This window comes from Nanorana parkeri, unplaced genomic scaffold, assembly GCF_000935625.1.
Source record: "Nanorana parkeri isolate BGI_ZX_2015 unplaced genomic scaffold, ASM93562v1 scaffold2361, whole genome shotgun sequence".
In the NCBI taxonomy this organism is placed as follows: Eukaryota; Metazoa; Chordata; class Amphibia; order Anura; family Dicroglossidae; genus Nanorana; species Nanorana parkeri.
Window position 1 is genome coordinate 94,831 of NW_017308629.1, and position 27,921 is coordinate 122,751.

Consider the following 27,921-nt stretch of genomic DNA (forward strand, 5'->3'; position numbering starts at 1 on the left):
TCGGCATTGCTGATTAATGTATTGCTGGGCTTTGTAGTCCTCTATAGCTGATGGTATTATCCTGCATTGCTGTATAATATGTTGGTGGGATTTGTAGTCCTCTATAGCTGATGATATTCGGCATTGCTGATTAATGTATTGCTGGGCTTTGTAGTCCTCTATAGCTGATGGTATTATCCTGCATTGCTGTATAATATGTTGGTGGGATTTGTAGTCCTCTATAGCTGATGATATTCGGCATTGCTGATTAATGTATTGCTGGGCTTTGTAGTCCTCTATAGCTGATGGTATTATTCTGCATTGCTGTATAATGTATTGCTGGGATTTGTAGTCCTCTATAGCTGATGGTATTATCCTGCATTGCTGTATAATATGTTGGTGGGATTTGTAGTCCCCTATAGCTGATGATATTATTCTGCATTGCTGTATAATGTATTGCTGGGATTTGTAGTCCTCTATAGCTGCTGGTATTCTGCATTGCTGTATAATGTATTGCTGGGATTTGTAGTCCTCTATAGCTGATGGTATTATTCTGCATTGCTGTATAATGTACTGCTGGGGTTTGTAGTCCTCTATAGCTGGTGGTATTATTCTGCATTGCTGTATAATGTATTGCTGGGATTTGTATTCCTCTATAGCTGCTGGTATTCTGCATTGCTGTATAATGTATAGCTGTATAGCTGGTATAATTCTGCATTGCTGTATAATGTATTGCTGGGCTTTGTAGTCTCCTTAGCCGCTGCCATTGGGCATTGCCGTATAATGTATTGCTGAGATTTGTAGTCCCTCTATAGCCGGTGGCATTCCGCATTGCTGTATAATGTACTGCTGGGGTTCGTAGTCCCTCTACAGCTTGGAGCCAGTGGCAGAACTCCCAGGGTCGCAGCATTTGCAGCTGGAACCGGGCCCTGGCGCTCCACCACTGTCCCGAAATCATCAGTCTGTATTGTTTTAGAAAAACTGTCACATGACACTATAAAAAAAATATCGGATCTCATCCTCAGTCTGGATCAGTGGTAGGGGCATCTCTAGTTTTATTTATAAATATCATTATCATGTTGGTGAGGGGGGAAGGAGGAAGCAGGGAAGGCAATATACATGAGCAGGTTACATTTAGCCCTCGCACTCCGGGCATTCCCATGCTATGGCAGGTCATTAAACCTCTGGGCTCTCTGACTGTGTACACAACAGTCCATCAACATGATATAAGGTGCAGATAAAACTTTTGGTCATTGCAAACCTCCGCTCATTCTCAGGCTGTAAAAACTAATTTTGCACTTCGGGGGGAGGGAGAGAATGTTTAACTTTTTATGGTCTAATTAAAACAGAGATTTACAGACTGTGACTCGATGCCGCGAGGTCTATTGAAGTGACTTTTGTTGAGAATAATTATATTACTCGCGTCGCAAAATCCGATGATGTGGATATTTATTACCATAGTATAGGTGAGAGAGATAGACCTGTTTCTGGTGCATCTGCGCCACCCGCGCCAGCTCCTGCGCCCGACAAAGGGATTCTGGCGGTTTTCAATATAGAAATCTGCCGCAGATCCCCAGCAGATTGAGCTCACATCCCTCTCTCTGCCCACGCATTGAACATACTACACGGGCAGAGCTTTGCATATAGGCAAAGAAAGCTCCTTCCTCTGCATACATGGCTGGCTGTTAACCTTGGCAAGCAAGCACAGGGATGACAGTCTGCCAACAGAGGAGGAGGCAGGGCCTGGCGACAGAGGAGGAGGCAGGGCCCATCAGCGACAGTGGAGGAAGAGGAGGCGGACCGGTAAGGAGTGCGACCAGCCCACCTGAGGGTGACCCTGCAGAGCCCACCATAGAGAGTCTATAGCGGGCTCTACAGGGTCACCCTCAGGTGGGCTGTGTGGGATCTCAAGTGGGCTCTGCAAGGGGTATAACTAGAAATCACGGGGCCCCATACAAAATTTTGCTATGGGGCCCTGTGATTTCTAGTTACGCCCCTGGGACACCACCACCAAACATGGTACGTTGTCCCTCCACGGCCGATTCTAAAGTCAATAGATCAGTCAGGGGGCGCGCAAGGAAGCCGAATAAGCCGTTATACGTCGATAGAATTCACGTTGGGTGTTTGGGAAGAACCTTTATTCTGGAAAGAGGAAGTTTGAAGAGGGAAGTGTTCCATTGTAAATTGTTACAATGGTCACGGCCGCCGCTGAGAGCAAACCTGAAGGTTGCGTCATTCGGCGGATGAATTATGAGGTGCGATCACGCGGGAGGGACGCATGGCACACCAGATAACACGCGAATAAATAGCAGCAGAACGGCTGACGTCACACGTTTTCACAAACAAGCTACAGGACCGGTAATGATCGTGTTATTTTTCCGTTTATTCAGTCCTAAGGCAAATGTTTTGTGTTCCAGACTTCCCGGGCCATGGGCTGCGACGATTCCGGAGACTTCCTGAACCGTACGGGTGCACAGCGGCGACAGGGGACATAATTAAAAGGTGATTTCCAGCCAGATCTGGCCAGTGGGACCCGAAACTGACTTTTATGATTTACAAACTAGAAAGAACAAATATGGAAGCCCTCGAGCCGAGTCAGCTAAGACATTGTGGAGCTCCTCGGCTGGTCATTTAAAGTGGACCTGTCGCTTTCTTTAGGAGCCCCCCGTGAATAAATGCCGGACATGTCACAATATACAGCGATTGGTTTATATTTTCCAGAGAAGTTCCACCTTTTATCATTAAAGGAGAACTAGATCCACCAATGTAACTAGCACTGAAAAAAGTTACTTCCAAGGCATGCCAAGGGTCAAGGTTGCAAGTGTGCTTATTTCACCTCTCAACTTCCAAAACCTCAGATGGCTGGTGTCACAGCTAATCACCATGGAAACTGCAACCCAAACAGAGGCTAAGATGGCGCCTTTCTTGGCTATTAAAGATAGGAGGGTGTAGCTCCACTTGGAAAAGCCATCCTTGAGCTCTAGTCTAGGGACTTTGCCTAGGCTTTGATGAGCCGGCGTTCTGTCGAGGTGTCAGGGACACAGTGCATGGGTGTCCCCACACCGCGTACAGGTATCTCTACGGGAGGGCCAAATGTGTGACCGCACTAGACAAGGTATATGAGCACACAGTTTATTAAAGGAGGACTATGAGGGGGGGTGCTTTTCACTCACCTCATAGTTCTAGCCGACCTCTGACAATGAGACTGTCACAGGTCGGCTCAGTAGATCGGGAGGTGAGCGAACACATACCGGCGTTCGCTCACCTCTCGATCCTGTCACGGCTCTCTGCCGTGGCAGGGGGAGGGGCTGGATTGCCCCCTCGCCGCTCCGATCCACCAGCGCTGACTGGCGGAACGGACGGGGAGGGGGCGGGTACAGCTGGCTCTGCCCCTAGATAGGCAGAGCCAGCTGTCACTCACGCAGCTGGGCGGATCCAGACAGAATTGTCGGGATCCGCTTCAGCTGCGGCGTCTCAGTATACCGCGAGCTGTAGCTCCCTATATACTGAGCCTAGGGTGACGGGAGGACGCTAGTTTGTGTCCTCCCGTTACCCTAAGGAGAACTATGAGGAAAAGCCCTGACCCCATAGTTCTCCTTTAAACACACCAAAATCATAAAAACACAAACAATCCCACCAACATCCACAAGTATCAAACATTAACCCACTAAATGCAAACAAAGAAACCACATACAAAAGGGCGAGTGAAACCGGGGGAGCACGGCAACACAAGGGGAGCCACAGAGCATTGGTCAGGGTACAAGGGGGGCACCAGGCTGCAGGACTCAGGACACAGGTAATGGCGACAGGACTCAGGATACAGGTTAGGGTGACAATACTGTGGCACCAGGCTCAATGCAGGGAGGGATTAAATACCCTCCCAGGTAGCACCAGGTGGTGATTAATCGCCGACAGCTGGGAGACACCTGCAGGTGAGCACCGGAATTGCAGGACCTGGTTCCAGCGCCACCTGGAGGTGCTCTGGTCCCTGACACGAGGTGGCCAACTCTTTTGAGATCTCCAACTCATGACGTCACGTCCTTTGTAGATTTCGACAAGATGGCGCTAGTGCGCGTGCACCAGCCGTCACAGTTTTGCAATCCTTGTTGACTTCTCCAGTTGCTGTAGGTGCGCCTGTGCAGCGTTAAAATTGCCATCGAGTTCTCCATCTCCCGTCAGTGCAGGTGCACTGCCGCAGATTGTAGAACTTAATACTTCTCTTGGCTGGCTGCGCAGGCACACTGACGGGGGTTGGAGGTCTTGACGAGTTGGAGAATTCAATAGAACATCAGAATCTCAGTCCAGGAAGTAGATGTTGACATTGAATGATGCCTGAATAATGATGGTGCAATCTTTTTAGAGGGAAATGCAGATGAAGGCATTGGCTGGGGGGGAGTGCTCTGATATCTGCGAGATTAATACATACCTGGATGTTGTTACACTAGACATTTCATGTTATATGTCCCTGTGGGGGAGGCTTTACTTCCCGTCATGCCACTGATACAGGAAATGAGGGGTAATAGCTCCAAATGGGCAGCAGACAGCAAAAATAACGCAGTGGGTTAGAGTCAGAACCTCCATCTTCTTGCTGTCTTTGTTCCTGCTGGGGAGATCCCATGGACAAGTGTCATCTGGCAGGAAGTGAGTGGAAATCACCCACGTGGGGGCACAGCCAGCAGTAAAAACCTGACCAAGATACAGTATAAACATATAAAGTGCCATTTAGCTTGGTATCAGAAGCCCAAGAGTCCATCGTTTCCTTTCCTGGGCGTAGTGCTGAACCCAGGCTGTCAAAGACAGCCAGAGGTTCTAGAATTAGTGCCGGGGGAGGGGTGCAGGAGCCACGGAGTCCCGATGTCATTGTAGAACGGCACCAGGACAAAAAGCCGATGTCCCTGGGCCATTTTGGAACCTGGGGCTCAAGTGGTGAAAGATCTCATTAGCATGTTGCTGAGGAGGGGGGGAGGTCAGGGAGGAATTGTTCCTTTGTTGGACCACACTTTCTGGGGGGTTTTCTTGTATTTCTCGGGTGGTTTTACAGTTCTCACTATTCAAGTTTTGTTTACATTTGATTGACGTGTCTTTTTCCCCCTTTTCAGGAATATCCTACTGCTTGAACTTCCACCAGTCCATGGATAATCGGTCTGAAATCTTTGAATTTGTTCTGCTTGGATTCCCAGGAATTGGGGAGAAGTTTCACACCCCGGTCTCCATAGCTCTGTTCCTGGTCTACCTCACGTCCTTATTCTCCAACGGCACAGTAATAGCACTGATCGCCTGCAACCGACACCTGTATCAACCGATGTACGTGGTCATCTTCAACCTTGCCATCTCTGACTTGCTGTTTGATACCGTGGCCCTGCCCAAGATCCTGGCCAAGTATTGGTTTGATGATGGGTCCATCTCCTACGCTGGATGCATCTTCCAATTGTTTTGTGCCCACTTCCTCGGGAGCTTTGATTCCTACATCCTCTTACTGATGGCCATTGACCGGTATGTTGCCATATGCAAACCCCTGAGGTACCCATCAATAATCAACAATCGGCGTACCATCTTCATCTGCTGCGGCTTGTGGTTCTTCACATGTCTCATCGGGTTAACAATCGCTCTTCTCGACGCCGGTGTAGAAATGTGTGGGCAGGAAATTACGAGCTGCTTTTGCACTAACTTGAGAGTCTTGTCCTTGGCCTGCGATGACGTGACCTCCATAAAGCGTACCACATTTTGCATCGCCATGTTCGTTCTTCTCTTGCCTCTGGTCCTTATCTTGTTCTCCTACGGGGTCATCATCCGGGTCATCATCACGCAGACCCACCCTGCGAGTCGGAGGAGAGCCTATTACACATGTGCCACCCAGTTGAGCGTTATTTGTCTATATTTTATCCCGCGGATATTCGTGTCTGTGGCCCACCAAGTCAAGTTGATCCTCAATGAAGATGTGAACGTCCTTATCCTCTGCTTGTACACGTTCGTACCGCACATGGCTAACCCCATCATTTACTGTCTGAGGACTAAGAAGATTAGAAGGACCCTGAAGAACCTCATCAAAAGGAGGATACTGGTGAAGAACGCACGAATTCCAGCCGTCAATGTCATTACAAACTCAGATCACCTTTAAGGGGGTGACCCAAAACTGTGCTATGGTGGCCTGGATCACTAAGTGGTGGCTACTAATATGGAGACCACCACCTCGAGGACTTGCCTTTCTCCAAACCACCATGAATCCTTACTGCTCCTGCTGAAGGAGGTGGATTGACAGAACAGTCCAATAGGAAACGTGGAACTCTATCATCATGGTCATAGCGGATAGGCACTTGCTGCAAGGCCACTCCTCCGAAAGTGTGGCTCAACCCACCCAAAGCCCAAATAATATATAATTTTTAAATCTGGAATGGCCTTTTAGATTTTACTTATTTATCATCGCACATTTTCTTTTGACGTTGCAGAACATCAAACATGAAATCTCGCTCTCTTTGAATATCTACAGATGAAGTCATAGTGCCACCATGTGTTGCATGTCTGGCATGTCACGTGTCCCTTTCTCATAGTTTCTGGCTTTCCGGGACATTCCCGAATTAATCAGTTGTTTTTTTTTTAAACCAAGTATATGTATAGTCCAAACTTTGTTTTCTTTTAGTCTTGGGTGGGGTAGGGAAGGAATAAATCCTCTGGCAGCCCAACCTTTGCTGTACATTCAAAGAGAGGCACTAGCTCTTCTATTATTGGAATCCAGTGGACGTGGCTGCCCATGTACACCGAGTGGCCAGATTATTATGACCCCCCCATCAGTACTTGGTTGGGCCGCCTGGTGACTCCACGCGATGATGAAAGGTGATGCGAGGAATCTGACACGGCACTGTTGCCCTTCTAACACCGGGAGCGGTGTCTTGAGAGAAGTCTACACAAGAAGCAGATTTGTTTGATCTGGAGTCTTTATTGAAAAACGTGCAATACTACTTCATGAATGCCCCAGTGTGGTCACTATTAGGCAAGGGCTGTATTCATGATAATCTTATCCATGGTCCTATGGTGGTGGAGTTATGGTCACCTGGAGACATTTGTGGCTACGTTCAATAAGAAATAATAGTCAAAATGATCTGCGTCCAGTCCAATCTAAGTGCGAGCTACAAAGCACTACTGACCGTGGTGATCAAGGTGAATAACAATAATATAATGTGCCGAGCTTAAAGGAGAACTATGAGGTCAGTGGTTTTCCCCATAGTTCTCCTTAGGGTAACGGGAGGACACAAACTAGGGTCCTCCCCTCACCCTAAGCTCAGTATACTGTACATCAGGATACAGCAGATGAATGAATTGGCGGTATTTAAGGCGGCCAAAGATGATAATGTTTCCAAGCATGCAATGCAGATTAACATGTGGTCCTGTTACAAGCAGCCATGACACAGGAAATGACTATTGAAGAAGAAGAAGGGCGGGGCATTACACACAAGGGAAATACATCATAGAAGTGAAAAACAGGTGCAATAACCAAAATGACCACTAGATGGCAGTATATGAACGTAGCCATAAAATATCCATAAGAAAATTGGCTTAAGGAAAATAAACAATAAAATTCTCATTTAACATTAAAGGAGAACTATGAGGGGGGAGGGGGGAGTGCTTTTCACTCACCTCCTAGTTCTAGCCGACCTGTGACAATGAGACTGTCACAGGTCGGCTCAGTAGATCGGGAGGTGAGCGAACACATAGCGGTCTTCGCTCCCCTCTCGATCCTGTCACGGCTCTCTGCCGTGACAGGGGAGGGGCTACAGCTCGCGGTATACTGAGCCTAGGGTGAAGGGAGGACGCTAGTTTGTGTCTTCCCATTACCCTAAGGAGAACTATGGGGAAAAACACTGACCCCATAGTTCCCCTTTAATGTGAATATTGACTGTGGCTGTGAATATAAATATTGTGGCAGCGCACATAACTTGAAACTTTTATGAGGTTTCAAAGACGGTAAGTGTACAAATGGCACCTGAGACCCAGGTGATAATATGCAGCCTCCAGCCCCTTCCATCCAATTGGTCTTAGAGGGTGGCAACTTATTTTGATCTCCACAAAGGTCTAGTCATTTTTTCTGTCACTTTATCCCCTGTTTATTTAATAAAGTTTTCTGGTTTGTATGTTTCACTTTTGTAACTTCTGGTTTTGTAACTTTTTGTAACTATCTTTTTCTATGCGCTGCCCCGCCTGGGGATATATTAAATAAAAAAATGAATAAGCTGGTTTCTGATTGCTCCAGAGAACATACGAATCTAAGGAACTCTTGTGTATCCGTTGTATGTGTATAGATGATTGGATCATCCCGGCCTATTAGCTCGGTTGTAAGCCATTGCCAGGCAGGGTCTGATGCGTGTGTGTGGGTAATGGGAGAAGGTGGCCGCATAGGTTTCTGGCTCACGCGATAACGTGGGGAACCCCGGAGGTAGTGGCGTAACAATCGCCATAGCGACCCAGGCGGCCGGTATGGGGCCCGAGCACAGGGTGGGCCCGGCCAGGACCGCCTGGGTCGCTATGGCATGTGGGGGTGCTGGCTGTCACAGACGCAGCTCAGCAGCGGCCGCGGCGCATTTCTCCTCATAGCCGCTGCGGAGCTGTGTCAGCGACGGCCAGCCGCTGTGGCAGATGAGGGCGGTGTACGGAATGGAGGAGGCGGGGCCGGCCTCCTCTTACATCACTGGCCAGCGTCCTAAGAGCAGGTGGGGCCAGTGATGTAAGAGAAGGCGGGGCCCGGGGACGGAACAGGAGCCCGGCGACCACAGAGGCGCTGACAGGTAAGAGATCTCAGACCCTGCAGAGCCCACTATAGAGAGTCTATGGCGGGCTCTGCAGGGTCACTCTCCGCTGGGGCTCTGCAAGTGGCATGACTAGCGATCACGGTGGCCCCATACAAAATTTTGCTATGGGGCCCTGTGATTTCTAGTTACGCTCACTTAGCTGCGGCCGAAGAGTTCGGCGTTCGCAGTGAAGGAGGAGGCGGGGGCCCGCCTAAGAGCAACCTTGCCTCCTCTTACATCACTGGCTAGCGACCTAAGAGCAGGTGGGGCCAGTGATGTAAGAGGAGGCGGGGCCCGTCGATAGAAGAGGAGGCGGGGCCCGGGGACGGAAGAGGAGGATCAGGACCTGATATCATGTGAACAGGCCCTTAGGCTGGGTTCACACTTAGGCGTATCGAATATGCGCGTTTGTTGCTCGGGGATTCGCGGTATTACAGGGATTCGCAGTAAGAAAAAAGACGCGCGACAAACGCGCGTTTCCGACGGCTACCTGGCTGTATCCAAGTGCTGTTGTTGTCATCCATGTCAGAGTCCTGGCTGCCGCTGTGTGAGGAGCGGGATCTGTGTGAGGTAAACACAGGAGCTGCACCTGCGCCATCTTGCCTCCCTGCTGTCCTGTGAGGAGGATAGTAGTCTGTGACCCTGCGAGGTCCTTTCTGCTTATTCTTTCCCTTAGTCATGCTGATCAATGCAGCGGGGAGTAGAACAGGCAGGTTAGGGAATCTGAAGTTGCGTGTGTGGCTGCTGTGAGTCGCTTACAGAGGGATCTCTTCAGGAGCCTCAAATCATGCAGCCATCTCTGTCTGTCTAGACGACAATTTTCACAGTCTGCTTTTTTTTTTTTCTGGCTATTGTTACTCTTGTTTTTTTAACTACCTTACGTCCATGGCCGTTTGTGAACGGCCAGATGGACGTCTGCTCAGAGCGGGAGGGCGTCTTAAGACGTCCTGCCCCTCCCCCCCTCTCGATATTTTTTAGAAAACATTTCTCATACAAAGCAAAGGGGGTGTCATAAAATGATCCACTCGTGGTGTCTAATAGGGATGTCCCGATGCCACTTTTTTAAGACCAAGTACAAGTACTTTCTCCGCAGGTACTTGCCGATACCAATTACTGATAGTCCTGGTCCTCCCCCTGTCAGTAGGCATCGGGATCCCCCCAGCTTTTGGACACAGGGGCGGTCACTCCGGCTGCACTGCCGGTAGTTCTGCCCATGGGGCTCTCCATGGCTGTGCCTGTACCGGGATAGGAGGAGGAGATAAAGAACCAGGCAGGCACCGCCATGGACAGCTACTTGCAGGTCACCAGCAAGCGGCTGAGGTCCCCACAAGCGCAGGTGCTCAGCAGCTGCTGAGGTTTAAAAATTTACCGGTATCTGGCTTAAGAATCGGGGCGTCTTCACAAGTACAAGTACTTGTGAAAATGCCTGGTGTCTGCCCCCCGATGCCGATACTAGTTGTGCCGCCCCAACAGGGGCATAGAATATGAGATGCATAGCCTCAATTAATATTAGCAATGTTATATAGATTAGAGTTTATATAGTGTGGTTTGCCTAACTATTTTCTCATAGCTAAATCTATGTGTTATCCTATGCTGCCATCTAGTGGCCTTTTGTTGTAATATACATGTCTTTCTGTAATTATTCCTCATGTGACGACGTATTTCCCCCTAGTGTACGCCCCTTCCTTCTTCCTGTGTGCAGTACTTCCTGTGTCATGGCCACAGTGAACAGCCACATGTAACAAGGACACACATGTAATCTGCACAGTACGTAGGAAAGGCATCATCTTTTGACCGCACAATACTATAACCGTTCATCTGCTGTTCCTATCATCTGCTGTAACCTGATGTTAAAGAATAAACACCTCTTTTGAATGAATCGGTATTGATGAGTTCAGCTATCTGATGAGGATTGTCCGCAGTGAGTATATCTGCTTATACAGGCCAGGCATAGAGGTCTCAGCAAGGGATATATTTTGCTATCACAACGATCGGAGTCAGAATACTAGTATCGGTATCTGGACATCCCTAGTGTCTAATTCTTACGGTACACCACGTTCTTAGACTATTTGCTTATTCCCGCATCTTCAGCTTACTAAGCACATTAATATACCATAAACTGTAGATATCATTGGAAGCAGTGGTTCCGTAGGACCTGGAATTTACTTCAAGGGTTCCTCCAGAGTAGGGTCAGCAGGTAGGCGGTAGCACCAACAGGTAGTGAAGTGCCGACAGGTAGACTCAGAGAGAAAAGAGGTGCTGTAGAAGGTGATGGTAGACCACGTGTGGGTGCCACAGAGAACAGAGGAGAGCTCTGAGAGATAGATGGAAAGGGGGTTGAGGGGCAGGGGTACTGCAGGGCGCAGCCATCCAAATCCATCTGGTGGAACGTGTATGCAGGCACAGGTCAGTGTTATCTCCAACACAGCTTGACAGTGTGGGATTTTTGCAACGTGTCTGCTGCCTACAGCAGCCTTTTGGTTTGCATCCTCTGCCTCCAGAGGATAAGTAATATTAAGAGCAGCAGCCACTTACAGGTACAATATAGATGAGAAACCACAAAAATCTCCACCAGAGGCTTCTCCACATTTCATTTCCCTGGCGTCTTCAAGGCTCCCAGACTATTCCTATAATGACTATTCAAGGGTTCCTCCAGAGTAGGGACGGCAGGTAGACAGCAGCACCAACAGGTAGAAATGATGACTATTCCCGTTGGGTGTCATTACAACCTCTACTGTCTTGGAAAGTTTCCAACAGATACTGGCACATTCCTGATGCCATGTTCTTCTATTCAGCCTCAACAGCATTGGTTATGTTCACACCAAAGTTGAGTGACAAGGCTCCAAGACTATTCATAGGAAAACGTCCCTCCCATTGGTACTACTATGACCTCTATAACCCTGGAATGGCTCCTCTAGATGCAGGGACATCGCTGGCTCCATTCAGCCTCAGAAGCAATGGTGAAGTTGGCACGGATGATGGGTGAGAGAGTCCACCTCCCCAATTCATGCCAAGGGTGTTGAGTTGATGAAGGCCCTCAAACAAATTTCTCCCTTCCTATATCTGCACATAATTTCTATGCAGACTTAGCTTTATACATGGGGGGTGGGGGGCGGGTTATGGGCAATGTCGTCTTAAAACAGGAAAGAGTTTTCTTGAAATTGCTGCTACACGGCAGGAAGTAGAATTTGTCATAATTTTACTGACCACGTTTTTTCTTGCTGGAGATGACAGCACATCATTGGAAGAGGCGTAAGGGTGTGGGAAACGTACCCATTGGCCAGTCAGGACAGTCACTGGAAGTATGAAACCCGGTTCAGTTTTGGGGTGTCAGTATTTTACAGATTAATTAGGCATTTTATTATGGTGTATACACTCACTCAGTGGCGTCACAAGGGGGGTGCAGCCCACACCCGGGTGACACCATTGGAGGGGTGACACCAAAATGACTCACAGTGATTTTGGTGCCACCCCCCTCTGAAAAGTCGGGCGCTCAGTCATGGACCAAACGCCCGACAGTATCAGGAGAGAGGAGGGGACCCGGCGGCATACCACATCCCGCCGGGTGACTGTCCCCTCCTCTCCCTGCCGGCATCCATCACCAAGATGGCCGCCGGCAGGTATCAGAATACTGCCGCGCGTGCGCGATGACGTCATCGCACATGCGCAGTGACGTCTCGGCGGGGTGACACTCGGTTAGCGCTCCAGGTGTCACCCAGCCTCGGGACGCCCCTGCACTCACTGCCCACTTTATGCACCTTAATGCAAATATCTAACGAGCCAATCACATGGCAGAAACTCAATGCATTTCGGCATGTAGACATGGTCATAACAATCTGCTGAAGTTGAAACCGAGCATCAGAATGGCGGAAGAAATGTGATTTCAGAGGCCTTGAACACGGGATGGTTGTTGGTGCCAGACGGGCTGATCTGAGTATTTCAGGAACTGCTGATCTACTGGGATTTTCCCCCACAACCATCTCCAGAGTTTACAGAGAATGGTCCGAAACAGAGAAAATATTCAGTGAGCGGCAGTTCTCTGGGTGAAAATTCCAGCCATCGGAGGAGAATGACCAGATAGGTTTACACTGATAGAAAGGCAACAGTAACTCTAATAACCACTCCAACCGAGGTATGCAATACAGTGCGGAGTGCAATACAGTGCGTTCCAGAGCCTGACCGCTCTGGAACGCACTGTTTGTGGTGTGAACCAGCCCTAAAGCCTAATTCACACCATCCTCAGTGCGTTCTGGCGCTATTGTGGACGGAACGCACAGGATCGCATTGCGGCCGGCTCAGTTTGTTGTGAGGTGGGAGCGGGTGTGGCGGTGGGTTGAAGTGAATGACATGGCAGCCATGCCCTTCGGCCGCAATGCGATCGGCCACACGGGAACGCAAGGCACATCAGTGCCTGCGATCCGGTCCAGTCAAAAAAAATGCTGCTAGCACTATTTGTTTCTGACCGGACCGCAGGCATTAATGTGCCTTTCGTTTCCATGCGGCAGATCGCATTGCGGCTGGAGGGCGTAGCTGCGGGGCCATTCACTACAACACATCACCACACCCCCTCCCACCCCACAACAAACTGAGCCGGCCGCAATGCGATCCGGTGCATTCCGGCCACAATAGCGCCGGAACACACTGAGGATGGTGTGAAGGAGGCTTTACAAGTCTTAACTGTGCAGCCCCTTAACTATAATGTCAGATCCCACTCAAGCCAATAGCCTACCTGCTTCTGGCTCTTCAGGTGTGGTCCCAACGACTGGTAGATCGCGATCGGCCTTATGGGCACCCCTGGTGTATACTGTCTTCATTGTACATACGAGAGGCTTTATCCTTGAAGAAGGTGCTGAAATCAGTATTTTGTCAAGATTAAAGGGAAATGAAACTTCAAAATGTAGAAAATATGTAGCCCGGCCCCCCCGGACAAGAAAACTTCCCCCTTTCAGCTTGTTTATTCCTCCATTTGGTTGTCCCGGGTCGCCTGGTTTGCTGTGGTCATTGTTTGGGGGCTTCTGAAGATTGGTAAGTCGCTATCTCTGTTGGGAATGGCTCCCGCTGTTCCTGGGGAAGTTATGGCCACTTTAAGTGCGTAGAAGGTGGCCATGAGGAAACTTGAGGATGATTGTTGATGTGATTAATGAGCAGATGGGGGATATTCACTATGTCACCAGGTCACAAGGTGGATGGTGCTAATCCACCAGTTCTCTGAAACTGTCTCCATGCCATGTAGCTCCTCGGGATTTTGCTGAGGAGCCAAACTCTAATATTTCGATCTGGGACTTTTTACAATTAGGGGGGTCACCTGGGGTGCTGAGCTGGTGGAGGCCTACCTGGATAACATAAACCAACAGACAAACTGATGTTTTACCCCCCCGGCGGAGGGGCAGATCTAGGAGAGGAGTGGGCAACTTGCTCATCTGTAAGTGTATCTACCGGATTGTGACCAATACTGAGAGTACACAAGGTGCACTGGGTGCCGAGCACTGCCATCTGGCAGAGCCAAGGAACCTTCCTAAATGGTCATCTTCTGATATATTTGTGGGGTTCTTGTTAGCACTCTGATTGTCTTCTGCCTAAATTAGCCCAGATGTGTGTCCTCCATATTGATAGACAGGGAATGTTAGAACAACTGGCTCGGGGTTCTCTACGGCACTCTGGCATACATTAGAGTGTAAGCTCCTCTGGTGCAGAGTCTGATGTGACTGGCTCAGTGTGCTCTGTACAGCACTGCGGTATAGGTCAGAGCTATATAAATGTATAATAATAATAGTGTGTGACTGTGGGGAAGGGGACATTAGAGTGTAAGCTCCTCTGAATAACCTTCTGTCCTCACTCTTCTAACGGCAAACTCTTCTTTCTTCAGAGAACAGAGAAAAGACCTCGCCTGGTGACCCCATACAAGGTGTGTACAATTTATAGCAGTATCATCTCGTTTATTAGGAAAATGGTCCAGGCTCCCTATTTTAGGGCCTCTGACCAAAGATCATCTAGAACTAGCAGAGGGAGAAGAATCAAGGCTAATCATTACAATTTGTGTGTAAAGCTGAGGTCATTGTCCAATAATCAGGTGAACAGCTATTCAGAGAAATCTAAAAGTTGTTCTGTCTTCATTGTGTGTCCTAGAAAGGCTTTGTGACATCTATCGACAACATTGAGTCTTTTGTTGAAATGTACATGGTTGCAGAATGTTAAAATAGTGGGAAAAAATAGTTCATTGGCTGTAACGTACCTGGTGAGAGACCGGAAGGTGAGGAGGCTTCCCTTGCGACTCGTGTCCTACCACCCCTGGCGATGGGAGCACGAGTGACACTGGTGGGAAACGACACTGTGCAGGAGACGTCCTGGTATTATTATTATACAGGATGTATATGGCACCAACAGTTTGCGCAGCGCTTTACAATATAAGGAAGACATTACAATCACAATACAATTCAGGACAAGATGGTAAGGAGGGCCCTGCCCCTGAGGGCTTACAATCTAAAAGGGAGGGGCCAGTGATACATGAGGAAGTAGCTGTGTGGGGATGAATTGTTTGAGAAAGTGATGGTTGAGCAGTTAGGTTGAGGTGGGATAGGATTCCCTGAAGAGATGAGTCTTAAGGGATCGCCTAAAGGTAGTCAGAGTGGGAGATAGACGGACAGGTTGAGGCGAGGAGTTCCAAAGAATGGGGGAGACTCTAGAGAAGTCCTGGAGGCGAGCATGGGAGGAGTTGACAAGGGAGCTAGAGAGCAGGAGGTCTTGAGAGGAGCGGAGGAGACGGGTAGGGTGATATTTTGAGACAAGGTTTGCGATATATCCGGGGGGCGGAGTTGTGGATGGCTTTGTAAGTCGTTGTTAATATTTAGAATTTTTTTATCCTTTGGGCTTTTGGAAGCCAGTGGGGGGATCAGCAGATGGAGGTTGCAGACACTGAGCGGTTGGTTAGGTGGGTAGGTTTGGCAGCAGCATTCATGATAGACTGAAGGGGGGATAGCCTGTGTAGAGGTCGGCCAATGAGGAGGGAGTTACAATAGTCGAGACGATAGATAACAAGGGAGTGGATGAGTCATTTTGCGGTTTCATTGGAGAGGAAGGGGCGTATTTTAGACATGTTACGAAGGTGAAGGCGGCAGGATTTGGATAGCGATTGGATGTGGGGAAGAAAGGTGAGGTCCGAGTCAAGGATAACACCTAGCACCTTGGCATGGGGGGAGGGTTGGATAGTTGTGTTCTCAATCGTAGCGGGTAGTCAGTAAGCTAGAGGTCCAACCAGGCGGGCAGCTAGGGGACAGAATCGAGAGACTGAAGCGTGGTCAGGAAAGCCACAGGTCAGAGCCAGCCGGGCAGCGGGGTACAGAATCAGGAAGCAGAAGGCAAAGTCCAGGAAACAGGCCGAGGTCAAGGGCAGGCAGCAATCAATATAGAGTAGTCCAAACAAAACCGGGTCAAGCAGGTAACAGAAATCCAACAGAGTACAAGCACATAGGAACCCTAGCTGGAAGACCATCAGCAATGGGACAAGGGTAGGTTCGTTTTTATATGCTGAACTATTAGGGCACCAGCGTCATTTCCAATGCGACGGCCGTTGCGCATGTTTTCCCGCACTTCCGGTTTGCGCGCACTATGCCATCTTTTTCGGCCACACGAACACTAACAGGGTTATTCACAAAAGAGTGAAGAGTTTGGAGAAGGCAGGAGAAGTGGACAATCTAGGACAACAGAGCTGAACTGGAGAATTTTTCCGTCAGCTATGTTGTCCTAGATTGTTCACTTTTCCTTCCTTCTCCAAACTCTTCACCCTTTGGTGAATAACCCTCTTGGTTTGTGCGCATGCGCAGCCGCCATTTTACCCTTACATTGGCATGTAATTCTCTAATACCTATAGTTGTTGGTCCACAAACATCAACCACATCTTCTTGTGTTTTGGTAGTGTCATAAAAGTGGAGAATTAGGCAATGAATTCATAAAGTCGCGTTGCTCCTGAAACGTCTACATTTGTTTTCTGTCTCCCACACAGATTGGAGAGTACAATATATGACAGTGATGAAACAGAAGTTCCAGTGCACCAAAGAGCACAACTCCCGTATAGGGGAAGCGGTTAGCCTGGACAGAAGATACACCAGACTCCTAATGGTGAAGCGTTATCGGAATCAAAAAGAGAAAGAACATGAACTAATGGCTTTAGGCTTGAGACATCAACAGATAATGGAGGAAAGATCATCTGACGAATGTGCCCGCGCTTCAATCCAGACCATGTTCAATCCCAATGAAGAGGGAGTCATTCCCAAAATTGTCGTCTTACAAGGACCTGCTGGGATTGGAAAAACGATGACCTCCAAAAAGATTATGCTGGACTGGGCCTCTGGGAATCTCTACCATGACGAATTCAGCTTTGTGTTTTACCTTAGCTGTAGAGAACTCAACACGATCACCGATAAAATAAGCCTCGGCAGACTCTTGTCGAGAACCAGCAAATTCCAGTTTCCGGAGGATGTGATGCAGTCCATTCTGAGTAATGCTAAGAAATTACTCTTTGTCATTGATGGTTTCGATGAAGTGAGATGGAGTCTGAAGGACAATTTTACCGTTTGCGGTGGCCCGCTTCAGGAAACTCACCGAGAAGTCCTTTTGAGAAGCTTGGTCAATAAACGCATTCTTTGTGAAGCTTCTCTGGTTATCACCACAAGACCATTCGCCTTAGAAAAGTTGGATGAACTTATTGAAGATGTGTGTTCGTGCCACATGGAAATTCTGGGATTTACAGAGGAAGACTTTGAGGAATATTTCCACAACTCATTTCACAATGAAGATGATGCAGACAAGGCTCTCAGTATCATAAAAGACAATGAAGTTCTACACACCATGTCTGCTGTCCCCATCACCTGCTGGATTGTGTGCACTGTGTTGAAACAAGAAATAAAAAAAGATCTGGATTTAATTCTGTGCAGAATAGCCACATCTGTCTATCTCCTCTACCTAAAGGGTCTACTCAAGTACCACGGAAGGAACCAGCCAACACACAATTGCCTTAAAAAGCTGTGTGCTCTGGCCAATGAGGGCATTTTAAAGCAGCAAATCTTGTTTCAGGAGGAAGACCTGGAAAGACACGGATTCTCTCTGTCTGAGGTTGAGTCTGTATTTCTGAATGAGAACATATTTCACCAGGATATTGACAGTAGCACTTGCTACAGCTTTATCCACCTCAGCATGCAGGAGTTTTTTGCTGCTATGAACTACGTGATGGAGGAGGAGGAGGTCACGAGAGACCAGGTGGCTTTTCTTCCAGAGATCTGTGAGGGAAAGAGTCTGTCGCAGTTGTCTTCTTCTAGTCCACACTTGGCATTAACTTTACAGTTCCTGTTTGGCCTCACAAATGAAAAGCAGCTCAAGGAGCTGTCAAAGATCACCAGGCGTAACGTTTCATTTCAAGCAGCACGTGCCATCAGAGATTGGCTCGTTGGAGAAGACCCTTCCAAATACAGAACTCAATCAATTTGTTGCTTGTACGAGACACAGGATGAGGATTTTGTTCGGGCAGTCATGTGCCGAAGCACGGACTTGGAATTCCGCCTGATGGAAGGGAAATTCTGTGCTAGGGAACTGGCCTACTGTTTGAAGTTCTCTGCTGATATTAGTGCTCTAACCTTCGTATGCAATATAATGGGGCAGAAGGACCTGGAAGTACTCTATCCATTCATGCAGAGGTGTTCCTCTCTAAAGTAAGTGTCTCTGTAAATACTCAAATCAAGATCAATCATAGCTGACCATTTTTCACCTATGGACTTAAGCTCTTAAGTGCTTTGGAAAGTCATTCATGGAATGTCCCATTCCTGTGTTGGATGGTGACCCTCTTTTCACAGCAAGGGCCCATCAAAGCTTTGCTATGGGTAGATGTGTACACCCAAGCCCTACAACATGTTTGGGGGAAGTTCCACTTGAAATGTACATATTTCACTCCTATATGATGGTTTTACAAGGATTAGGGAACCTAAACATTTTCTGGTCTGTTAATCATTATGTACTTCTCCACAGGATAGCATGTTACGTAAAAATCTCATCGGTGCCGTGTAATGTTTTACGGGACCTTATTATTACAAGCCAGAAACTAAAGCAACTGGACCTATCAGAAATACATCTGCGTGACTCTGATGTCCATCTTCTGTGTGAGGGACTCAGAGTCCCGTGCTGCACCCTCCAGGAGCTGAGGTGAGAATTATACTTTCATGATATGATAATCAGCAGGACTCTGGAATAAACCTTCTTTGGAGGGACTCAGAGATCCGGTCCTCCACAATAAAACTGGAATACTTTGGTGTAAGGGATCCAGTTCTTCTACTGACACACTTAACTTTATTTCATATTTTTTTCAGTTTGTTTTGTGATTTGAGCCACTTCACCTGTCATGAACTCCGTACTGTTATAATGGTGGCCAAACCTTCTTTGGAACTACAAGTAATATTTCATGTGAGCTTTACTATGGCAATGCCAGAAGCAGAGACGTTGTGCCAGACCCTCAGACTTCCGAACTGCACCTTTCTGAATGATTCAATATTACACGATAGAATGGCCAGGTAGGAGCATAATGATGGTTGTTTGTTGTTGAAGAGTCATTCTTTCCAGTGCTGATAGTTCAGTTATGGATCGATGCATGGGGATCATATCATCTTATAAGTCTCAGGGACTCCAACGGAAGCTCTCATGCCTGAGTTAGGTTGGTAGAGATGAAATCCTAAGCACAGAGACTTTGCTATCCCAGTCACCTGGAAATATTTTTGGGAGGGCTAATTTTAAAGTAGAATTCCAGGAATTGTAAAAATCAACCCTTGCAGTGGGGCTACCCCACAGGTGTGGTCTAGGGGCTAAAAAAAAGAAAACATACTCACCTGATCAACGGTCCCACCTGGCCGCTGGACCTCTACCACAGTCTCTTCTTCCCTGGTCTAAGGATCATTGATGTCATCTATGTAAGTGCATTAGACGTGAGAAAACCAAGGGTCATTCCACTGTCAGAGGGGGGAAGAGAGAGGCGAGCGTTGGCCACCGCTGGGCCAAGGATCAGGTGTGATTTTTCTTTAGGGATCTGTGTATCAGTGTCATGATCTGTCAGGGGGGTACGGCTGGGCCGTGAGTGGAACCCCTTGACAGGGGCGGCAAGCCAAAGTCCGAGGTCGTGGTACACAGGGAAAATCCAAGAAGAATAGTCAGGTCCAACCCGGGTCGAGGCAGGCAGCTAGTTTCAGTAACGGTAGGGTAAGCCAAAGGGTCGGTAATCAGGAGTCCAAGCAGAGGTTCAGGAATAAAGACAGGTTCAAGGCACAGGGAGCTGGGAGATCACACTATAGGGATAGAATAACTTAGCAATGAGCCAGGGCTCTGACTGGGATTTTATACTCAGGATACTCAGGAGCCAATGGCGAGAGAGGGGCAGAGGGTGTGTGCTGGGAAACTCCCCCAGCAAGGATCACACCTGACACCAGTAACAGGCACACTACGTGCGCGTCCCCGTGCCTGCACACGCAGCCTGTCCACCGCGCACTTGTCACTCATTGCGCGCATGCGTACCTGCAATCCTGGTACCAGGGGTCCTGCCAGGAAGGGGAACCCGTGCCCCCCGCCACACATGGCCACCCCGAGGAAAGGTAAGCCCCCTAGTACCCTGACATGATCTGGATTCAGGCTCAGAGTCCAGTAGCTGAAACAGCAGTCAAATTCGTTGTATAACAGGCCGAGTTCGGTACACAAGCAGACGGTACAAGTATAGGAGCAGGTAGTCAGTGAACAAGCCGAGGTCAGGTGCCAAATGTATCCGGTATGAAGCAGAAGACGATGAGAGTAGTCGGTGAATCAGCAGCCAAAGGTCGGTACACGGGTAGCAGTATGAGCGGATTGTAGCACAGAGGGAGCAGGAAGCAAGATATTGGTAGGAGCACAATAATCTGGCGAACAGGAAGTGCAGAGGAGTGGCTTAAATAGGGAGGAGCAAGGAGTTCAGGGTTCAGCAGACACTAGGTTTACCTGAGGATTACACAGGTGATCAGGCAAGGAGCTATCCAAAGTGGCTCAGCAGGTAGAACCACCGCCAGCTACAGCAGAGGCCCCGGGTTCAGATCCGGTTCCTGACAATCAGCTGGTGGATCCTTGTTTCACTCAAACCTTGGGTATGAGACAAATCTCTGGTAATTTCCACCATTGCTTGCTAACCAATGTCTTGTGAGTCACATGTACAGTATGTATTGCTTCTCGACATTTGTAAAATATAGACAAAGCGTATTGCCTGAAGCAAAAATCACAATTGCAGTAAGCTGCTAAAACCAATAAGATTTCACCTTTAGCCATTTGTGAAAGAACGAGAGATGAACTTTTATTGGCTTCCGCCTGCTACTACACAGTACACAGTGCTGATCCCCCCGTGACAGGAATCTCTTTGGCACACCAAGATTTTCCTTTTAATATTATTTTCTGTTACACCATATGGAGCACCTGAGAACAATTGTGACCTGAACCTGATCGGTGCTCTCTCTCTTTATTTTAGGCTTTTTCTTAGAACAATTCATTTTGCGTACAAAAACTCCTGGTGCAGACCAAGTAGCTCCACCGTCAGTATAGGTAATGTGCCATTTAACGTTTATTTATGTTTAAATTGCCAAGAATTGGTACCAGAAAAAAATGGCCTTGTGTATGAGACCCCCTTCGTATGTGGCCTATGACTAAATGGAGACCCCTCATAAGAGACCAAGACAGTGGAGAGTCCCCTTGTACAAGACCCATGACTAATGAGACCTTTTGGTGAGACTGTAATGAGACCCACTTGTACGTGACCCATGGCAGTAGAAAGACCCCTCATATGAGACCCACGACAGAGGAGGACCCTAACTGTGACACACACCACAGTGGAGAGACTCCTCATATGAGACCCACTCATAACAGTAGGCAGACCTCTCATATGAGGCCCATGACAATATAAAGACTGCTCGTACAAGACCCATGAAAATAGAGAGAGCCTTCATATGAGATCCATGACTGTGTTGAGATCTATGATATTGGAGTAACCCATGACTGTAATGAGACCCCTTGTATGAGACCAATGACTGTGATGAGTTCTCTTGTATAATGACCCATGACTGATGAGATCTTGTGTAGGAGAGCCCCTCTTATGTGACCTATGACTAAATGGAGACCCCTCATAAGAGACCAAGACAGTGGAGAGTCCCCTTGTACAAGACCCATGACTAATGAGACCTTTTGGTGAGACTGTAATGAGACCCACTTGTACGTGACCCATGGCAGTAGAAAGACCCCTCATATGAGACCCACGACAGAGTAGGACCCTAACTGCGATACCCACCACAGTGGAGAGACTCCTCGTATGAGACCCATAACAGTAGGAAACCTCTCATATGAGGTCCATGACAATATAAAGACTGCTCGTACAAGACCCATGAAAATAGAGAGAGCCTTCATATGAGATCCATGACTGTGTTGAGATCTATGATATTGGAGTAACCCATGACTGTGAAGAGACCCCTTGTATGAGACCAATGACTGTGATTAATTTTCTTGTATAAGACCCATGACTGATGAAGCCTTGTGTAGGAGACCCCCCTCGTATGTGACCTCTAACTAAATGTAGACCCCCTCATTAGAGACCAAGACAGTGGAGAGTCCCCTTGTATGAAACCCATGACTAATGACACCTCATGTTGAAACTGTAATGAGACCCACTTGTACGGGACCCATGACAATAGAAAGACCCCTCATAAGAGACCCATGACACAGAAGGACCCTAACTATGAGACCCGTTATAGTGGAGAGACTCCTTGTACAAGACACCTAACAGAAGACAGACCCCTCATATGAGACTCAGGAAAATTGAAAGACTGCTTGTACAAGACCTGTGACCATAGGGAGAGCTCTCATATGAGACCCATAACAATAGAAAGACTGCTTATACAAGACCTATGACCATAGGGAGAGCTCTCATATGAGACCCATGAAAGTAGAGAGACCCTTCATATGAGATCCATGACTGTGTTGTGACCTATGAGAGTGGAGTAACCCCATGACTGTAATGAGACCCCTTGTATGAGACCCATGACTGTTGTGGTAGCTCTCATGACTGGTGACACGCCTTTGTACAAGATGCCTAACTGCAAGACCCCGATAAGATGAGACTGAGTTGTGGTGTCCCATTGTGTCTGGACAATGTCATTCTTTCTCTTGGTACTTTTTGAGCTGGTGTAGGTGACAGACCAAAAAAGGTATAGTGGAAAAATTTGGTTTTATGAAATATTGATGTTTTGGCTGTTGATCGCTCTCTAAAATGATAGAAAAGTGACCAGGGATGTGTCAGGAGGAATTGCTTGCCTGTTGGTGGTAAACGGTGTCCCTCTTGTCTCAGGCAGGTGAGTTTTGTGCAAACTTCTTTCTTGTGAAAGTCAAATTCATGTTTTCGATTATGACTAAATTTGTATTTGACACCTATACGAGATTGGAAGGCCTCCTCTCAGGAAATGATCCGCACATAACGCCACAACTCTTTTTTCTTTTCCCAGGTGGCTTCAGGCCTTGTTTGGGTGCCGCAGCTCACCCGACGTTATTTGGAGTTGGAGCTCCGTTGGGCCCTCGTGGATTCAGTATTCCTCATCTTGGCTTCATCTCAACATTAATGTAGCAACGTCAAGGATCTGAACTTCAAGTTGACCCATTTTGTATTATTCATGGCAGAAACATTATTCCCGAATTATCTGTACAGTGAACTTGTCAAATTCCTCCATGTTATGTTGAACACTGTGGCTTGTTATTCCATTATTGTCTGTACATGTCCGTGTAGGTAGGTGCAGTACGGCCAATGGCCACTAGATGCCCCCATGGGGCCCTGGAGGTAGATGTAGCTCTGGCCTGGGGAGACTCTGTGTCCCAGGAGAGCTGATTTATATGGGGTGCCCGAGAGGGGAAGGGAGTTCCAGTTCAGTACCGGAGAGCAGAAGTCTAAGACTGTATGCAGAGTCTCCGGAGGGACACTGATTCTAAAACATAGGCTGGTCCATGGGAAGGACAGGACCAGGCCTAGGACTATGTAGAGCTATAGAGATTCCCCAGTTTCCCTGGGAGGGGGAAACCACCGAGCTAGGATTGACAAGGATGGGATTCCGGAGAATAGTGAGAAGCTGTAGTACTGACGATATTTGCCAGTGGGCCTCTGGCCGAAGTAAGTCGTGGACTCTGGGCTGAACCTGGGCTGTTCTTCTCTCTCTCTAATCTGTATCACCATGCAACTATCAAGAGATGTGCCGTCATCCCACTCGGGGGTGGCTGAAACGTATGCTTATTGTCATGTTCATTCTTTCAAGTAAAACCAAGAAAAGACTATCTGTGTGGACTGGTTCTTCTCCCTCCAACCTCTGAGAAGGTGGGGTTCTACCGGAGTGTGATGTTGGACTGTATCGTGGCTGTAACCATCCTGAGGAGGGTAGGTGCGCAATGGGGCTATGCCTGACATAGGGTGCCTTTCATGGTGGCCTTTCTCCCTAGGTGGGAGGAAGCGCCAAATACCACAGAGGCAGTGGAAGCCATGAGGGCCCTGTGTGCGCAGTACTACACGTGTGGGAGTTGTTTGCACGAGGCCAGAGCCGTGACCCCTGACCGTGGGGGTGCCTGGTGTCGTGTTGCATACACGGGGTTACACAGAGCCAACCCAAAGGGAACTCACACGCAACACCCCAAGAGTGAACCCCGCCTACATCCGTGTACCCAGGAGGCTCCTGAAACTGCAGCTCCTGCTCAAGAAAAGATTACCCCACCTGGAAAACTGTATTAACTGTACAGTACGGGACGGCTGTAGGATCACCAACTGTCATCTCTCTCTGCTTATAAATACCTTGGTCTGGTGAGTGCGCATCCCAGAGGGGACTTAGATGTGGACACTTCGGTGTGGGATTTGGTAGACACACTGGAAATTTTCAATCATTTTTGGATTCACAAATGAAGAGTTTTTTTGGATTCACGTCTAATCATTAATTATGGATTTCTGAAACCCACTTTGAATCACTTTTGGACTCACTTTATCACTTTGATTGATACATTTGAGATTGTTTTCATTTTGATATGTTCTTTATATGTTTTTTCATATATATATATATGATGCATCACTGTTTAGTAATTTATTTGATCTAATTTATGCATATTGGCACGAGTTGAGATTTATGTTCACTATTTTGATGTTTATATATTTTTGTCAACACTGATTTAATTCACTTATTGATGACCCCGAGCGCTGCACACCTAGCTATATATCAGTTGACCCCAGTGTCTTAAAGTACAGCAGCTCCTACATAGATATTTTAAATTACATTTTAATTTATATTTACAATTTTAATTAGTATTTAAATATTTATTTACCTAAGCGTCCTTAAATTATCCATAAGCGCGGAGTACGCAGATTCCATGTATCACATGTTTGCAGGCATGGTGTTGGTGCTGGCTACAAGAAAATCTGCAGAGAACGAGCTCGCAGGAGGTCGTATAGCATTGGCGCAACGCTCCATCAATACTACAAATCTTTCTATGTCCAGGACCATGTTGTTCATGCCTACTGGTTTTCCCTCTACCGCTCCACCACAACCAGGAAGTCCAACGATGATGACATCATGAAAAGTGTAGCAAGAATACTTTTTTTTTGCTTAGCTGCAGTTCGGTCTGTTTTCGGCGCGTTTTCATTGCGTTTTTGACGCGTTCGTGCGTTTCCGGACCGGACAAAATGTGACATGCAGTATTTTTCTGTCGTGACCTGAACGGACTGCGCACGCAAGAACTGTAGCCCATAAAACACATAGGGATACATTGGGATGCATTTTTAGTGCAGGAGCACACGGATCTGGTCCGGACAGAATCCGGACGTCGTCAAAATTGTCGTCAAAAAAAGATATAAAACCTGTAAATATAAATTAAAATAAAATGATTTATAATGGAGATCTCAGTTGCCCACACAGGACAAGTGGATTCCATTGTACAACTTCCAGTTTCATTTCATAATCCTGAACCGTAATCTATAACAGACTCACAAAAGGGCTCTGCCTGATATCTTCTGCCTGTGGGTGGTGACAGCAATGTCACAGACACTGAGGCGCCACGAAGGAGTGGGGGGAAGGTTAAACAAAATTTGTACACCAGGAGAAGCAGTGTGTGTGTGATTGTGTCAGGGTGTGAGTGAGAAGAACAAGTACTGAATGCTCATTGTGAGAAGCACTGTGACGAGTGGCGAAGGCTGCAAGCAGCATCACAGCACCTGCAAAGCTTTTATATGGCTGTTGTCCCATGGTGCCCTTCGAAGGGAAGGGCAGAAAAGAATAAAGGTGAGATGTAACAAGGACTAAAGGCCACCACCTAAAATTAGCGGAGAAAAGCTTTATCCACAAAGGGCGTAGGGGCTTCTTTTCAGTTAGAGCGGTTACATTTTGGAACTCTCTGCCACAAGCAGCGGTATCAGCATAGAATATTGGTTTGTTCAAAAATCAATTAGATTCCATCATAAGAGACCGTAACATACAGGGGTATAGGTATACTTAAATACTAGACCACACATGGACTCTTATACGCACATGCACGCACAAGACACACGCACACAAAGGTTGAACTTGAGGGACCTGTGTCTTTTTTCAACCTCAAATACTATGTAGCTATGAAATGGTATGAGGGGCAGAACGGGCAAACCAGACAACTTACACTATATGGCCAACAGTATGTGGTTCCCCCTCCAACTGATTGGGTTCAGGTGTCTCCAGTGAAGGTTCTGTTAATCCTACACGATACAAAGACATTGTAGACAATTTTGCCTTGTGGTCACAGTTTGGTGAAGACCCTTTTCTGTTCCACCATGACTGTCCACTGTGTACAAAGCCAGCTCCATATAGATACGTTGTGACCAGTTTGGTGGAGGAACTCGAGTGTCCTGCACAGAGCCCTGACCTCAACCCTACTGGACATCTTTGGGTTGAATTGGAATGCCGATTGTGCCAAGTCTTCTCATCCAATATCAGTACCTGATCTCATAGATGGGCACAAATTCCCATAGACACCCTCCGAAATCTTGTGGAACCTTGGAGTGGATGCTGTTATAGGAGCAAAGTGAGGCAACTGTGGATTTGGAATGGGATGTCCAATTTGTTCATATAGGTGTGATGGTCAGGTGTCCACCAACGTTTGGCTGTATAATGTATATAAAACATCCCCTATAGGTATAGTATGAGCTAGCAGTGGACACCAGACATTCTAATAGGCATGTTATTAGCTATCACTTTAAAGCTCACCTCTAGACAAGGCTCATGTTTTGGACAGTTGTAGAAGGGCCGGATCATTGTTACTCCTCACTGAAGTCAGAGGTTCTTCTATTAAGCAAAACAAACGACAAACGCACTCAACAATTCGTCACCAACTATACAGCAAGGTGCACACGAAATGGGCTTAAAACAGTAGACAGTAGAAAGGCATCATGGCACACTCACAAGTCAGCATGTAAAAAAACTTGTCTCACCACAAAGGTCAATAACAGAGGTTTGGATACACGTCTTCTGCAGAAAATGTGAAAGCCGCACTGCCGCGCCAAGGCACCTGACAAACCTGCACCCAATTTGAAATCTTCTGCCCCCATGTGCTCCAAAGTCCGACATGTGTAAAAGGAAAACGAAAAAGAAATGGGGAAGCGCCACAACCAGATGTGAAAAGGTTTGGTAAGAACGTCAGTGGGCCGGACAGTGAATGTGCGTGGAATGGTGACTTTCGCTCAACACCTCCTCCGTCGATGACATCACTTCGTTCCTAACCTCTTGTTGAGTCTCTACATTGCTACACTTTGCTCGGGGTTCATTTTGTATTACTTTCTCTTCCCCCCCAATCTCGGACTACATCAATACCATCGGGAAGGCACCACCAATAACTGCAGTCAACTACGGGCGAAAGTCCATGCCCATTCACTGTCCGGCCCACTGACGTTCTTACCCACCATTTCACATTTGGTTGTGGCGCTTCCCCTTTTCTTTTTTTCGTTTACATTCTCATCAGTGCCCATCGAAGCTGGCCATACATGCATAGAATTCAAATCTACTAGGTTCCCCCATCCACGCTAAACAGCAATGATGGGGGGAATCTCCCCTGCCAGCTATTGAACTCAGACAGGTAGCACCTA

At 47.5% G+C, this 27,921-nt stretch overlaps 2 protein-coding genes across 2 annotated transcripts; both read left to right on the plus strand.

Moving 5' to 3' along the window:
- Positions 1-5,078: 5,078 nt before the first annotated feature.
- LOC108801503 (olfactory receptor 2AP1-like) lies at positions 5,079-6,097 on the plus strand. Its single transcript, XM_018573389.1, has one exon. It carries the CDS (start codon positions 5,111-5,113, stop codon positions 6,095-6,097), a length of 987 nt encoding a protein of 328 aa, XP_018428891.1. The 5' UTR covers positions 5,079-5,110.
- Positions 6,098-7,071: 974 nt separating this feature from the next.
- LOC108801504 (NACHT, LRR and PYD domains-containing protein 12-like) lies at positions 7,072-23,429 on the plus strand. Its single transcript, XM_018573390.1, has 8 exons — positions 7,072-7,134; positions 11,678-11,741; positions 16,759-18,460; positions 18,774-18,947; positions 19,112-19,312; positions 21,274-21,347; positions 23,140-23,143; positions 23,294-23,429. The coding sequence occupies exons 1-8, from the start codon at positions 7,072-7,074 to the stop codon at positions 23,427-23,429; spliced, it is 2,418 nt and encodes an 805-aa protein (XP_018428892.1).
- Positions 23,430-27,921: the final 4,492 nt, after the last annotated feature.